Genomic DNA, 16,376 nt, shown 5'->3' with positions numbered 1-16,376 from the left:
ATTGTAGCATTTACCAAGTACAGCTACAGTAAATCATGTTAAAGAAGTGTCCTAAATTATAATTAAGATCACACTAGGGGAATAAAAATTTTGTTTATATAAAACTTGAATCGGATTTTAATTATTCAAGGAATGCATATTCAACAGGGAAATCTCAAACATTCAGGTAGCTAGGTGACACCATATTGCACAGTGCTAAATGGAGTCAGTAAAAGCTAAGTTAAAATTTGACCTTGGATAAAATTAGTTGTGTGACCCCTGGACAAGTCATTTAACCTCCATTTGCCTCACTTACCGCCTAGGGCTGATGTGAGGTTCAAATGAGACAATATTTGTAACATACTTAGCACACTGCCTACCACATAGTCAGTACTATATAAATGCTAGCTAGTATTATTGATTCAAAGGTAATAACCAATAATTGAAATATTTCAACTTAAATTATTATTATAGAAAGAACTTGAACATACAAGTATGTCAAGTATGTTAAAAAAGTCAAAAATTTAAATTTTACCAAGTAATGTTTTATAAACTTACCTTCAAGAGATAAAAGTTGCAGCTCTCAAATATCAGTAATGTAAAATAAGCATTTTTAATAATAATTTTCCTTTGTGAATGCAACAGCATAATAACTAAAGCTCCAATTTATTAGCATTTTAAATACAAAGTCGCCCACAGAATGGTTCCATATAGTTTATTGGGAGGCTTCCAGAACTAAAAAGCCTAATTCTCTATCCTGATTTTTGTCTCTAGGCCAACAACTAGTTTACCACTTAAATTATTTCTTTCAGACATGAACATATTTCATAAGTGAAAGCCTGGAGCATATTGTCTATTCTACCATCATAAGAGGAAAAACAGACAAGTTTATATACATACACATAAAATGGTGACAGGAGATTTAACAATCAGCTTTTAAGGCTTGTTTTAACCATTTAAACATCTGGTACAACTTTCTTCATATAATCCTCACTCCTCTCTAAATTACATTAATACCAAATTTCCAGCACTGCCTTTTTTTGGCCTTATTTTTTTGCTAAATTCAGGAGAGATCTGTGCTGAGCTCAAGTACACCATAATGCTTTCTGTCTCCATACCATTGAACTTATTCCTTCCCAAAATCACATTCTTCTTTACTTCCACTCATCCTACCTTTCTGCCTGTTCTCATACCACTGGATCATAGGCTATGGAGATGGATAGGACTTTGAACATCAACTATTCCAACCCTGTCATTTTATAAATGAGTAAAGTGAGCCTCCACTTTGAGAAGCAGTGTGTGTGACAGTGGAAAGACTGGTAGATCTGGAGTCCAATTGACAAGTATTTATTAAGCACCTACTGAGTGCCAGGAACTGATGCTCACTCTGTGACCCTGGGCAAGTTACTTGACCCATCGGTGTTTCCCTTTCTTCATTTGTAAAACAGGGACACCCAACAGTTATTCTGAGGATACACGTAAAGTTTTTTTTCAAATCTTAAAGCACTATGAACAGTCGATCACTGTTACTATTGCCCAAAGTCACACGGCAAGTAAGACTAGGAATAATGGTCATTTGCCACAGATGGACAGTTACAGAACTGGTCAAAATCTGCACAGTTATAGTTTTGGTAATTTCACTATTAACAGAAGATAAATTTTAAGCAACACATTTTGATATAAGGAGGTTCCTGGCCAGAAAGGCCAGTCTTTGCCTGAATCTTTCAGCAACAATCAGCATAGGCACAGTGGTGAATGTGGGGTTCACCAGAAGAGATGACCCCCACCCACCCAGAGGAGAGCTTCAAGTTGCTATTTATTGCCCCAAATAACTTCTTTTTCACTTTCTAACATCAGAAAAAGCAATGTTTGTAGTAAAATAAGCACTAGGCTTGGAGAACTCTTGCCTCCAAATGCTGACTCCCCTAGTTATTAGACTAGAACGCTAGTAAAGTCACCTGTGCCAGCCAGTCACTCAGGCTCTTAGCCTCAGTTTCCTCATCTATAAGATGGTAATAACAATACTTGCATTAGCCACCTTACAAGGATGTTGTGAGGATAAAAATTAAATAAGATACAAAATTCATTCTGTAAACCTATCACTACATAAATGTCAGCTCCTATTACTAAGGCAGCTAAGAAGTCTAGAGTTTTATTTTCTGAGCAACACAGTGAAATTTTTTCTGGTTTATCACTCCTAGTTTATTCAGTGCCACATTCTAGAGTATTGGTCCCCAAACTCTTAATAATAAATGGCATTGGGGCGGCTAGGTGGCGCAGTGGATAAAGCACCGGCCCTGGAGTCAGGAGTACCTGAGTTCAAATCAGGCCTCCGACACTTAACACTTACTAGCTGTGTGACCCTGGGCAAGTCACATAACCCCAATTGCTTCACTAAAAAAACCCAAAAAAACCAAAACAAAACAAAAAAATAATAAATGGCATTTATATAGAATTTTATGGTTTGTGAAATGCTTCATATAAATTATCTCATTTAAGCTTTACAACAAGTGAATTAAGTCCTTAAAGATATTATGAACCTCACTTTTAGGGATGAGGTTAAATGATTTGCCTATCATACTCCTAGTAAATCGTAGAAATGGGATTCACAAACAAGTCCCTCTTCACTCCAAGATCAGCACTCTCTCCACTACACCATACTGCCTTCTTAGTCAAGAACCACGTATCAGAGTGAAAAGAGACATATTTAAGGTCATCTACTCTAATTTATTTCCTCTATCAATAAGGATACTAAGGGCAAAGAAGGAAAAGTGAGTTGTCTAGGGTCAACTACTCAAGCTTGTTTTTAGCAGAACTGAGCTCAAGCTCATGCAACAGGGGACAGAATAGGTAGCAGATAGGTAAACAAAGGGAAGGAGACCAATAAGCATGACCTACTTAGAATAAAAGCTCTAAGCTGGAGAGTAATCTGATTCCAGCCTTCTGTACAATGGAAGTATCTGCTCCACAATACCCCCAAAAGTGGTCACCCAAGCTCAATCTGAAAACCACCCCTGACTGTGGCACACACCTCAACATGGCAGTCCATTTGACTTTCAGGTGGCTTTAATTGTTGAAGAACGTTTTCTAATGAGCTGAAATTTGCCTCCCAGTAACTTCCACTCTTCGGTCCCAGTTCTGCCCCCTGGAAACAAACAGAAATCTAATCCCTCTTCCATATGAAAGTCCTTCAAATATTTGACAGTACATATTTTTTCTCCCCAAACCCCAATCCCTCTCCTTCATCCCCCCTGCCCCCCAAGACTTCGTAAGACAATAGAGGCAATTCTAGAAAGGACCTCACAATTAATCTCTTCCAACCAGCCAAACATGTAGATAATAAAGTGAAGGCCCAGGGAGGTAAAGTCATAAAGTAATAAATAACAGAGAAAAGATTCTGGTCTAGCACTTAGCACAGTGCTTGGCACATAGTATGTGCTAAATAATTGGTTATTAATTAACTGACTGGGCCTCATAAAAAAAAAAATCAAGCACTTTTCACCATATTGTCATTTCTAGAATAAATATTACCAGTATCTTTAACTGTTTCTTATAACATTCTTTTGAGTTTCCTTGCCATTCTAAATTGTTCTCCTTTACAATCCCCCTTTAAAAATTTAACATCCAACTACTTTTAACAAACATTTATTCATCTTTATAATGTCAAGAGCACCAGAATTGAACACAATACTACAGATGTAGTCTAACCAGTGCAGGGGGATTAGCCACCTTAATGGGGAATGCTACACTTTTATGAATACTAACATATAATGCTAAGATTGCCTTTACAAGGTTTATCCAAGTTATATGTACTAATGGTATAGCTCTACGGGTTGTCTATCCAACTGCTTATTAGTCTGAGAAATCAATATATATTCTTCATTCATTAGATTTTTTTCTGTGTGATCAGTTGGGCTGAACTCTTTTCACTCTCATTTAGGAGTCCCTGAAATGCTGCAATGTTTTATGAAATCAACATAATGTTATCTGTGAACAGGAGAATCTGAAAAACCTTAACATGTAGAAGGAATCTCTCTTGATTCTAAACGCTGTAATAGACATACTCCAAGCTAGTGACAAATACCTTTGTGAAGCACATTTCTCCCTGTTTTATGTCTCTTTTGACACTAATAATCAAAATGAAGTTGTCTCTGTTGTTACATCTTTCAAAGAATCTTCGATGATTCTGAGATATATGCAGATCTATAACATCTATATACCTATGTCTACATGAGAGTAGCCTGGGTGAAGGAAAATCTTTAAGGTATCTTTCTGTTCTATGAAATCAGATACTTTTTAACAGTGAACAACCAAAAAGTACAGTAGGATCCAATGGACAATAAGCTGGTCCTAGAACTGAATAAGAAGAACGCAAGTTAGATTGCCTTTGAGAAATTTAATATTTCTGTTAATGACCCAAAGCTTCTCCCAGAAATGAAGGCCAAGATCTTTTTTAAAACCAGTATTCTTCTACTGAAGTAACATGGCTGCAAGTCAGGAAACATTGGTCTCCAGGGAATGGTGGGTGAGGATGACTCAAAGGATAACAGAGAGGGCATGGTGGTCAATCACTATAACATTTATCAATGAGGGATTGCACAGAAGTAGCACCAAGAGGGTCTTCAGGGATGAATACCTAGAAAGCCTAACCCTCCTTATTTTACAGATGAGGAAACTGTGGCACAGAGAGATTAACTTTTTTTGCCCAAGGTCACCTGGGCATTGCTTGGATTCAAACTTAGATGTCAGGACTTTCATGTCAGTCTTCTTTTACTAGTACTATGCAGCTTCTAATACCCAGTGGACAACCTGCGTGCCCCTCTTACACTCATGCAATGCCGAAATATCCTAAGGCACGCAAGTATGGTTGGGTGGACCCTTTGTGCAACGTTTGCAAGAGGACACAAATAAGGGTCACCAGGATGGACCGGCATGGATGGATTGCAATCTGCATCACTGGAAGAATTAACTCATACGGATAAGATTACAAATACATCAAGTATCAAAGAAAAAACAAAAGCCATAGGAGGCTTTTCTGGTAACCACTGATGAAAATTAAATTTCCTTATATTTACATTTACTTTTCCTTGCTCTCCTCTTCTAGTTTCATTTCACCAAAAATTAAAAAGCAAAAACGAAACAAGTGTTTCAATAAGGTATGTATAAGGTAGAACCTTTCAGCCTATAGCCAAACTGATAGAATTATGGTCAACAATTTTCAAAATTAAACTCATATTCAATGAAGTTTGAAGATGTGTTATAGAAGGTCTCTGAGATAACAAAAACACAATAGTTTTCAAAAGAAAAAGTTTCTTTTCCGATCAATTTTCTACATGTCTTAAAGGAAAATACATTTGTTAATATTCATATTCTCCACTATCAAGTAACTTCAACATGATACAATCTACTAAATTTGGGAAAGGCCCTCACTCATGAGAGTTTATAGTGGATATACTAAAAAAATCCTGGTCATAAAACGATCTCTACTAAAACATATTTATGTCATGCAATAGTGCTTAGTACAGTGTCTGGCACACTTTGAGATCTTAATAAATGCTTGCTGACATGTCAAAGCAAGGCCACCGTGAAATTACTGAGGTGTAAAAACAAAACACATCCAAAAATAATTTTTAACATAAAAGCTGACCAACTTTTTAGAGGTCTTATTAACATTTTTTATCCATGACGTTATGTAAATTATGCTCACTGAGCTTGTGAATAAAACCAAATTGTGAGAAGGAACTAGTATTTTAGGAGAGAGAATTATAATCCAAAATAGTCCTGATAATAAATCACAATTCCAAAGGAACAAAGATGAAACATGCTACTCACCTCCTAACAGATAGGTGATAGACTTAAAATGCAGAATAAATCATACATTTTTGGACTTGATCAGTGAAAGAATCTGCTTTGCTTGAATATGCATATGTGTTAAAAGAGCTTTTTTTAAAAGTGGGGGTGGGGTTCTACGTATTTGTTTTAATGAGGTAGTAGGAGGAAGAGAAAATAAGAGTTTGTTAATTAAGAAAAATAATCTTAAAGCAAAAAAAAAGGAAATTAGACATTAGAAAACTGATCATAAAGTGGTAAAGATTACATATATAAAATGGCTAGTTATGCAAAGTAATTCCAATTCTGAGGTTATATAAATTGAAATTATGCCAATTTCAATATAACATATGCCTATTTTGTTCTAAGCAAGCTTCTTCTTTTACTTTATTCACTCTATTCAGTGATCTCTCTACCTAGATACCAAAATACAATTCTTTTCCCAGGTTTCAAGGTACTCTTACTGTTTCACATACAAATACCTTCCCCAGATCACCATCGAGAAGTAGTCTTAACACTGGTATTATTAATCATTATTCCTGACTATGTCTTCTCTCCCTCCTTAAATATTCCTAGACCAATTTATCTGGATTTATCTTCTTCACCCCAACCATACTCTATTTTATACTACACATATAAGTGTGGGTCATAACCTCTGTAGTATATAGTCTGCTTCTTGAAAGGGACTACTTTTTTTTCACCTTTGAGCCTCCAACATTTTGCACACAATAGTTGCTTAATTGATGTGTATAAAATTGAATTGAATTCTTAATTTGTAATAATAATAATAATAATAATAGTGCTTTAACATTTGTAATATTATTTTCTTTAATGCTCAGAACCCTATGGAAAAAAAAGGTATGGTTATCCCATTTTATAATGGAGGAAACTGAGGCTCAGAAAAGTTAAGTGACTTGACAAGAGTTACACAACTAATAAATGTCTAAGGTAAGACTTACACTCAATTCCATTCTCTTGATTGAACCCAGGACTGCTTCCATTATACCACAATGTATCCCATATAATCTATGACTAGCCTCAATTACAAAATTTAGTTAAAGCATACAATTTGGCCAAAAATTATACATACACATACACTCATGCATGTACACACTCTAATTTAGAATGCAAAGATGGCAGTATTCATGGTATGGCTGAATGGCCGTGTCTTTGCTCCTGCTACCTGTCAGCCTCCTTCCCTGAACCTCTGCCTACCACTCTACTGATCATTAAAGTTCCAGCTCAGGGCTTCCTATTCAAACCTACAGCAGCCTTTCTCTTCACTGAAATTTTACCGCACTCATCTGTGTTACTCATTGGGACAATGACTTATACGTTCTGTGTCATTATAAACAGTTATTTGGCTACATACAACTTTTATCCCTTTCATCCTCAAACCTACCCACCCCATTTCTGTTTCTTAAGGATAAGGGCTAGATGTTAAACTTTTTTCCCCTCAAAGGGCCCAGCATTAGTGCCAGACATATAATAGGTACTCAATATTTGTTGAATTGAACATCTGTGAAAGCAAGTTTACCACTTCAAACAAGAAATATTAATAATAATTAGGCAGTTACATTTTTATTCCTGATGATAATCCTGTGACAGTTGTAATAACTATTTTAGTATTAGTATATTATTGGTGAAAAACAAAAAAACGCAACAAACATATAATCTCTTTAAAATTACAGAAAGAACTATAAGATAGAGGCCACACATTCCACCAAGCCCTAATCTTCTGCTTAAGCTATTTAGAGTTGACATTTTCTCGGGTAATAAAGCTATTTAACTGATGAGAAGCCCAACACTGGGGGAAAACAAACTAAAATGTCAAAAACAACAGACCCCTCTACTGAAAGCAAACCCCAAGAAGTAACTCCCAAGGGATGCAATATGAAAGAACAGAAAGGGCCCTGAATTTAGAAATAGAAGACCTAGTTGAAATTCCTATTTTGCCACTAATTATCTGAGGCCTAGAGAGTTTAAGCAACTTGTCCAAGTTACTTCCAAGTAACCTAGGATAAGTCTCTTAAGCTCTCTGGACTGCAATTTCCTCATCTGTAAAATACGAGGCTTAGATTAGGGGACCTCTAAGGTCCCTTTCAGCTCTAAATGTATGAATATGTATTCAGGAGATATATCCATAAGAGGTAACTAGGACAAATATTTAGATTTCTAGAAAATATGAACCTCCAGCATGAATACTCAATGATGTATCTCCATTCAAGGGAAAGAGCTATTTTAGTCCTAACAACTCAAGAATTGTATACTTCTATAACAATTATTTCAGTCAATAAATTAGATGTTATTCATTCTAGAGAACCATATTTTTAAAAGTCCAAAAATTAGAGATTTCAGAAACCAGTCAACTAGGGTAAAAAAAGTGGTGCATTATAGTCACATTGGCCAGGGCCTAGGAAAATTCATGGATAGCTTGAAAGTAGATATAACAATAATAATTATACTTTTTGGTTTACAGCTCACTTTAGATACATCTTATTTGTGTCTAGCAATAACTCTTTTGTGTCCAACTATGGGGACACAGCAAGTTTCTATAAAAGACAGGTATCAGTACCGGAAAGTCCTACAAAGGTATCTGCAATCACCTTTTACATACAGAGAAGAAAGTTATATGCCACCTGGACACACTTACCACAGCACGGTAATCATCATGATGGGTCTAGACAACTAGACAAAATGTGAGGTATGAAATGCCAAAGTAACACATTGCTACTTAGAGAAGCATGCATTTGGAATGCTTTATGAACAACTCTAAATGTTATAAGATCCTTGTAATAGCTACATTTCATGTAACAAGTCAACTATTAAAACAAACCAATGATAGCTTAGTCATTGATTGGTTACATTAATGTGTAAAACTAGAAAAGGGCAATTTCTGCCATTGATGGCAAGAGATAATTAAGCTCAGAAGCTAAGTTAGGACAAAAAGAGGGAAAGAATAACATAGGAAATATAAAATACCTCTGTCTGACCTTCGTGGGCACTCGATTCATGAGTAACTCGAATAGCCTGAAATGAGAACACATGGCATTTATGGAACAATTACCACGTTCAATTCTGTAAATGATAAATTAAGACAATGTTAAGATTGTAAGACTTGTAAACAATAATCCATCAGGGTAGACATGGAAATAACATTCTGCTTGGTCGCAGAAGGGAGAATGGGGAAAAGTTGGAGGGAAGCAGATTTCCGTTCAATATAAGGAAACAATTACAAACAACCACAGCTGTCCAAAAAATGAAATGCTTCAGGTGGTACTCATAAGATACAGAGATGAAAAGAACCTTAAGAGCTACTAGGATCATAGATCTACAACTGAGAGAGACAATAGAAGTCATGGAGTCAAACCTCTTCATTTTACAGATGAAGAAATTGATGCCCAGAGAGGTAAAGCAACTCCCCAAGGACACAAATAGTAAGTAACAGAGATGAGATTTGAACTCAGGTTCTCTTTCAATTGTACCACATTCAACTCTCTCATTTTACAGGAGAGAAAGTTGAAACCCAAAACGATAAAGTGATAAATAGTGACTTGAAAAATGATTCAATGTCTTTAGACAGTGGCAAGATGAATAAACTTGCTGGGTATTCTAGGGGAACTTCTGGGAGAGAGAGTGCAAGATGATCTCTAAGGTTCTTTCCAAAAGTCTAAAAGACTTCCCAGTCAGGTGCCTCATAGCAACATATAAGTCATCCCAGACTCACAAAAAAAGCTCAGTCTTGTTCTCTGTAGTCAGAAATTTATAGAATTTTTAATAACTTTTGGGTATAAGCAACATATACTTCTCTCCATTAATTAACGAAACTTCATCAACAAATTCATTTTATTCTGACAGACTATGGCAGAGTCGGTGGTGCTTATTTTAGACACTGTTCAATGAAACATAACAGAGGTGCTAATGTCAAAAGGGCTCACCTCATCTGTTTGTATTTAAAGATAAACAAACTATGCTCTAACACAGGCCAGGATATATTTATTCTTACAAATGCAATACCATCAATCAGCTCACAAGTGTGGTATTGTAAATATTTGTTTCTCTAATGGTACAGAATTTAGAGTTAAAAAGTGGCTCTTAATAACAACTCGACTACTAGCAAACCACAGAGAGTGGCAATAAGAAAAGAAAACAATATTTGGAAGTAAAAGACCTCAATTTTAATCCTGGCTCTGCAACTTACTATCTTCATGATCTTGGGTAAGCCAATTAACCTCTTTAGGACCTGTTTTCTTACCTGTAAAAAAAGGGGTGCAGACTAAATGATCTCTAAGGTCTCCTCCAGCTCTAGATTCTAAGAAAAGTCTAAAATGCCCATAACCCACCATTAAGTACACCCCGTCCCATGTGACAATCACTCCTCTCTATTTCAAAGATGGAAGAAGACAAAAAAGAAATGGCAGGATGTAGACATGTTTTGATGTGGATAATCAGGTGAAATTATATACTTGAACTTAGTTTAAGTATGTGTCATTAATATAGTAATTCATGCAAATCCTATAAAGGATAAAAATCATAGAAAAGAACATCAATGAATCACTTTAAAACAAACACAAAAAGACAGAAGATGGTTTTAAAGGGGACACACACACAAGCAGGGAAAGTTTGGAACTACCATGTTAATCCAAACTATTAAAAAAATTAAAATGCTTGGCATGCTATTTGCAGCTTTTCAGAATTAAAAAAAAAAAAGTGTGCTGGCATTCAGAAATAACATGATCAAATCAACACATTACCAAGTGTGTACTATGGATGCTATGGTAGGGTAGGAAAATCACAGAACCAGGTCTCTGTATTTAACGAGCTTATAATCTGTGTTAATAAGTGTTACTTTTCAGAGGGCAACACATGGTACAATACAACATGGTAAATAAGAAATTTCAAGCATCATTAATAAAACAAATTTAAATTTATCAGTTGTATTTTTTTTAAAAGATTCAATTTTAAGTTCTGTCACATAAGTCACTAAAATACTTAAAAATAGAATTATGTAACCCATTTGTTCAAACAAAAATAGGACAGAGGTCCAGGGATAATTCTGAGAATATATACTAATTAGGGAGTTATTATATAGTCAAATGCCTAACTTTAAAGTATGTGTTCCTACCCTCCTCTGTTGGCTAGGTCTGAAATGCTATTGAACATAGAGGGTACTGCCAGGCATATATATGTTTAAGGGAGAGAATGGTAAAAAGATGGGAAGAAGAAATATGGATATATTACAACTGATAGAACAAGCTGCTTTTACTTCCCTGAAACAGCTTTGAATGGAGAAAAATAGACTGGAACAATTTGTTTTTTTAAAAATGGAGATTTTATGATGGTAGATGGAATGTTAAACAGTTACCACCCACTAAAGGTCCTAGAACCTGCATAAACAAACATGTTCTACCATACCAAACACTGCCTAGCATAAACCACTACCTACCCTTTACCCACAATATCCAAATACCCTTGGAATAAGTCTTCAGAATCCCCCAGCCTCTCACTTCTCCCACCCATTGAGCAGGGAGCATGGAGATTATTCTGGGGCCAAGCTTACAGTGGTAGCTACCAGTGCAGCAGTTCTAGGAGAGTAAGTAGAGCCCTGGTGGAAGGAGACTGGTGTAGCTGAAGAAAGACAAGAGCTTGGAAAAGGACCTGGAGGGTGGGGGTGAGGTGGAGTCAGAGCTAAGAAGAGGGTCACCAAATAAGAGCTTGGGGAAGATGGAGTTAAAATGCCTATCTTAATGAAGACTAAGATTACATTCGCTTTTGGGGCTGCCACATTACTCTGCTGATTAATGTTGAGCTTGTAATGCACTAAAACCACCAGGTCTTTTTCAAATGAACTACTATCAAGCCATGCTTCTCCCATCTTGTATTTCTGATTTTCTTTTACCCCCTTTCTTTTCTTCCTTGAGCCTCAGGGACTGGCCCACCTGTTTTATTTTGTACTGCTACCACTTGTTGCTTCCAACTAGGGTTGCTGCCATCTCTCCTTCTTGGCCTACTGAGAAACAAAATCCACAAAGGAGAAACAAGAAATAAAAAGGTACCTTCCTGTGGACCTCTTTCTTTTTTTTCTTTCATTTATATTCCACCAAGGAAAACAAAGTTACATCTAAACACTAATTATGGGCATTTATACATAGGCAAACAAGCTTTAACCACATTTTAGAGGAAAAGCTGGTTCATGTTCTCTTAAGCACTGTCACAGAAGCTAAGGGAGGGGCTGTGGGGTCAAGAGCATCAAAGAGGTATAGAGTATCTAGATGAGGTGTGACAAAATAGGAATAGGAATACTGCTGAGATGACCAATGCTAGGACTGAAGGTGCCAGTAGCAGTGGTAAGGAGCAAATAAGAGAGAAAGAACTATGAGGTTTACCTTTCCCTCCTTCAATACCACCACCAATGCTGTTGCCTCAGGCCTTGGCTTGGAGCAGTACCTGACAGTGGCCAGGGGAAGAGAGGAAAGGTGTATTACACATGGCCATTGGTAGGTAAGAGTAATACCTCTTGAATATAGTTACAAGCATATATATATACTGTCCTTCTGGAACAGTTCACCTGTATATGAAAAAGAATAATTAAAAAGGTACTGACTTCATATTTTTCTAGGTATCTGGCTCTTTCTTCAGGACTCATACTTAGAGATTCTTCCAAGAACTTTTTCAATGTTGATCCAGATTCTAAAAATATTAAAAATGACAGTGAGAAATTCCTACAAGCCTTTAATTGGAAAGCAGATTAAGCACAAATATTTGCTAAATGATTGAAGGATTCTACTTTTTCCAGGCTCCAGAGGAGAGAAGTTACAGAGAAGTAGAATTTAGGTCAATATAAGAAAGAATTTTCTACTAGAGCTGTTTGAAAGTAAAATGGGCTACCTTATGAGGTAATGAGTCACTACTACTGGAAGTGTTCAAATCAGGCACATTAAAACAAGATTCATCCCTTGGCCAGGAGGTTGGACTGAATGAACACTTTCTAACTTTTAGATTTGATGATGCTGTTATGTAAAATCCTCTTCCTGTCCTAAATTCTTCCATAAATAAATTAGGCAAATAAGCATAGATATAAAAACCTACATTTCACAACATATAAACAAAGGTAAAAATTCAGTCCCGAGCATTACCACTGATATTCAACTGCTTTGAGAGAGCAATATGTTTCTAAAAAGTGGTATAATTTACCTTTTAAAGTTAAAAAAATTAACAATATTTTAAAAATACCAGCACTTTTTCAAAATTGTATTAAACTAGAGTGAACACATATTTGAGAAGAAAATAGAATTTTTGGATTAATTCAACATACCACCTTTTTATGTCAGAATAGTGCTTGGTACACAGTAAATGCTTAATAAATACTTCCTTTCTTCTCTCTTTAATGCTGTTCTTTAAAAAAAAAAAGTTTTTCTGTAGAACATCAGGAAAGAAAAATAAAGCTATGTTCAAGCACTGACTTCCCTTTTGCAAAAAGAGAATACCTTCTTCTAAAAATAAAAACAAAAAACAAACCATACCTTGTTCTATCTAACCACAGTTCTACATCAGAGTAAGGAAGAATTAGAGCTCCATCTACTGTTCAAAGCAATCAATTTAGAACTACAAAGAAAAATTACCAAGAGTGAGAAATTATTTACCAAAATTCATTTTGTCTTTGTTGTTAGCAATGGCGTGGATCAGCCCAATTGTTCCACAGGCATTACTGATGGTTTGCTTCATGAAATATACTGATTCTGTGACGTCTTGTCCTTCTGATTTTATTTTTTCTTCCTCTTCTATTCTGAATACTTCATACTATTTTGGTTTGTTGGTTTTTTTTTTAAAAGAAAAAAGAAAAAAAATCAACATTCTGTAGGTGGAAAATAATGTTACATTCATATATTAAACACAAATTCATCAGTTATTTATATGGCATGGATTAATAATTTCTTGAAACAAAATTAAGACTAAATCCTTTATTACACTCAAAATGTCAATAAAAGACTAAAAGAAAGCTACATTAAACTTATATTTTTTAAAAGACTCAAAAATTCACAAACTTAAAGGTTAGCCTTCATAGGATTCATCTTAAAATAAAATACAGGCAACCTAGAGAGCAAAGTTCAAGAACCTCTTTTTTCCTAATTGCCACTGGTAAAGCTAAGCAGTGGCCTAGGATGCTGCCAGCAGGTGACAAGCGGAAAAGTTAGCAGACAATAGAAAAGGAGAAAAAAGCAAAGTAGGAGAAGAGAGGAACAGGGCACATATGGTAGGGAGTGTAATAATGTCATCACCAAATGGCTCAGGTGTCCCTTAGTTACCAAGTACCACTGAATGCATATACCAGTCTAAAAGGAGAGAAAATCTGAAATGTTGATGTTAAACTTATCCGGCATTAACTTGTTTTGTCCACTCAACTGTTACTTCAGCAAACTAGAGAGAGGAATAAAAGAAAAAAAGAAGGGAGGGAGGAAGAAAAGAAGGAAACAAGCATTTATTAAGTGCATAATATGTAGCAGGCATGGTGCTAAGTGCTTTATAAATATTGTGTCATTTGATTCTAATAAAATACCCTGAGAGGTAGAGGCAATTCTTATTTGCATTTTACAGCTGAGGAAACAGAGGCAGAATGGAATAAGTGTTGGGGCAGTTAAATTGCACAGTGGATAAAGCACCAGCCCTGGATTCAGGGGCACCTGAGTTCAAATCCAGCCTCAGACACTTGACACTTACTATCTGTGTGACCCTGGGTAAGTCACTTAACTCTCACTGCCCAACCCAAAAAAAAGAAAGAAAGAAAAGAGAAAGTGACTTCTTGGAGTCATATGGCAATAGTCAAGTGTCCAAGGTCATATGTGAATTTAGGTCTTCCTGACTTCAGGCCCAGTGCTCTTTCGACTGTGGCAACAAGCTACCAGAAAGTACCTGATATTGAGAGTTCACCTAATTTAATCAAGATATGACTGTGTCATTTCAGAACTCTATCTTTCTCCTAGAAATCAGTACAGTGCTCTGAAAACAAAGCTTAAGGGATATTAGGAATTGAAGCTGAAATTCCCTGAACATACATATATAATTGAATATTATTATTATTAGATTGGCTATGTGAATGTACATACATATACACACATCATATAAGAAAAATGTAAATGTTGTAATATTATAATAATAAATGTACTCAAGTATGTGACTGTGTTTTTAATCCATAAATGTTTTGGGGTCCCCCCCCCTTTTTTTTTTTTGCGGGGCAATGAGGGTTAAGTGACTTGCCCAGGGTCACACAGCTAGTAAATGTCAAGTGTTTGAGGCCGGATTTGAACTAAGGTCCTTCTGAATCCAGGGCCAGTGTTTTATCCTCTGTGCCACCTAGCTGCTCCCTGGTGTTTTTTTTGAAAAGTCAATACCCTTAATAGGGCGGTTTTGAAAGGAAAACCTAAACTATCAACAACCATATGAAAAACTACTTCAAACCATTAAATACTGTGAATTAAAGTAAAGTAAACCCCAACATTCCTCCTCATGCCCATGAGATTTGCAGAGATGACAGAAGAGAAAAATAACAGGTGTTGGAGCAGAGGCCCTATGGGAAACCAGGCCGATTAATGCAATGGGTGGAGCTGTGAATTAGTCCAGCCATTCTGGAAAGCAATTTGGAACTGTGCCCCAAAAGTGTCAAGCTGTGCCTATCTTTTGGGTCAGTTATACTACAAATAAGTCTATAACCCAAAGAGATCAAAGAAAGAGGAAACCAACCTATATTATATGTATAAAAATATTTATAGTACTTGTTTTCATATTAGCTGCAAACTAGAAACTAAGGGGGTACTCATCTGTTAGAGACTGGCTAAACAATTTAATTTTTTTTTTTGGTGAGGCAATTGGGGTTAAGTGACTTGCCCAGGGTCACACAGCTAGTAAGTGTTAAGTGTCTGAGGCTGGATTTGAACTCAGGTCCTCCTGACTCCAGGGCCAGTGCTCTAGCCCTAGCTAAACAATTATGGCATAGGAGTGTTATAAAATATCATTCCCTAAAAAATGACAGTTTTGGAGGAAACTAGGAAGACTTAGATGAAACTTATTAGAAAGTGAAGTTATCACATTCCCTCTCTCTCTCCCCACAGGCAGAGGGTACTTATTGTAAGAGTGGTATCCTAACCCTTTTTCCATAAAAGGCAGTGAGGTCTTCCCTGGGACCTAAGTGGCTCATGGGCCTTAAAGGCTCCTCACTTCCTGGTTGTCAGAGAATGAGGCAGCAACAAGGGGCTCCCAGGCCATGATGGCAACTCAGACAAGGAATTCAGCTGATCAGCTTGAGGTTAAATACACTCCTGCAATGGCCAAGTTAAATCTCCTTTTGTTAACTGCTGAATGACCCTATAGGTATCTCATTTTGTCCCAATACTTCATGTAAAGTACCAGAGAATTGGCCCAAGTTAGTCCTGGCCCAGAACAGTAGAATGCCTAATTCAAAATCCTAAATGATTTAAAAACACCTACGAGAAACATTTCTTACTGAAGAATTTTACGTCGAAGGACAAAAACTGTAAATGACTGGGATTTCCAAATAGGTACAAGTATTCTAA

At 36.2% G+C, this 16,376-nt stretch overlaps 1 protein-coding gene across 3 annotated transcripts in view; it reads right to left on the bottom strand.

Annotated features, from left to right (window-relative positions):
* Positions 1–16,376, bottom strand: part of UCHL3 (ubiquitin C-terminal hydrolase L3) — a 98,877-nt gene that overhangs the window by 43,688 nt on the left and 38,813 nt on the right. For 2 of the 3 annotated variants that reach the window (XM_043998274.1, XM_043998276.1), the window contains exons 4-6: positions 13,452–13,608; positions 12,413–12,498; positions 8,791–8,838 (exon numbers count right to left, since the gene is read on the bottom strand). In XM_043998274.1, the coding sequence (XP_043854209.1) occupies positions 8,791–8,838; positions 12,413–12,498; positions 13,452–13,608 (291 nt within the window). Of the gene's footprint in view, positions 1–3,010; positions 3,125–8,790; positions 8,839–12,412; positions 12,499–13,451; positions 13,609–16,376 lie in introns of all 3 variants that reach the window. The other variant, XM_043998275.1, reaches the window with a different exon arrangement.

This window comes from Dromiciops gliroides, chromosome 3, assembly GCF_019393635.1.
Source record: "Dromiciops gliroides isolate mDroGli1 chromosome 3, mDroGli1.pri, whole genome shotgun sequence".
Taxonomy (NCBI): domain Eukaryota; kingdom Metazoa; phylum Chordata; class Mammalia; order Microbiotheria; family Microbiotheriidae; genus Dromiciops; species Dromiciops gliroides.
Note: the sequence above shows the minus strand (reverse complement) of the source record. Positions and strands in the feature narration are given on the sequence as shown.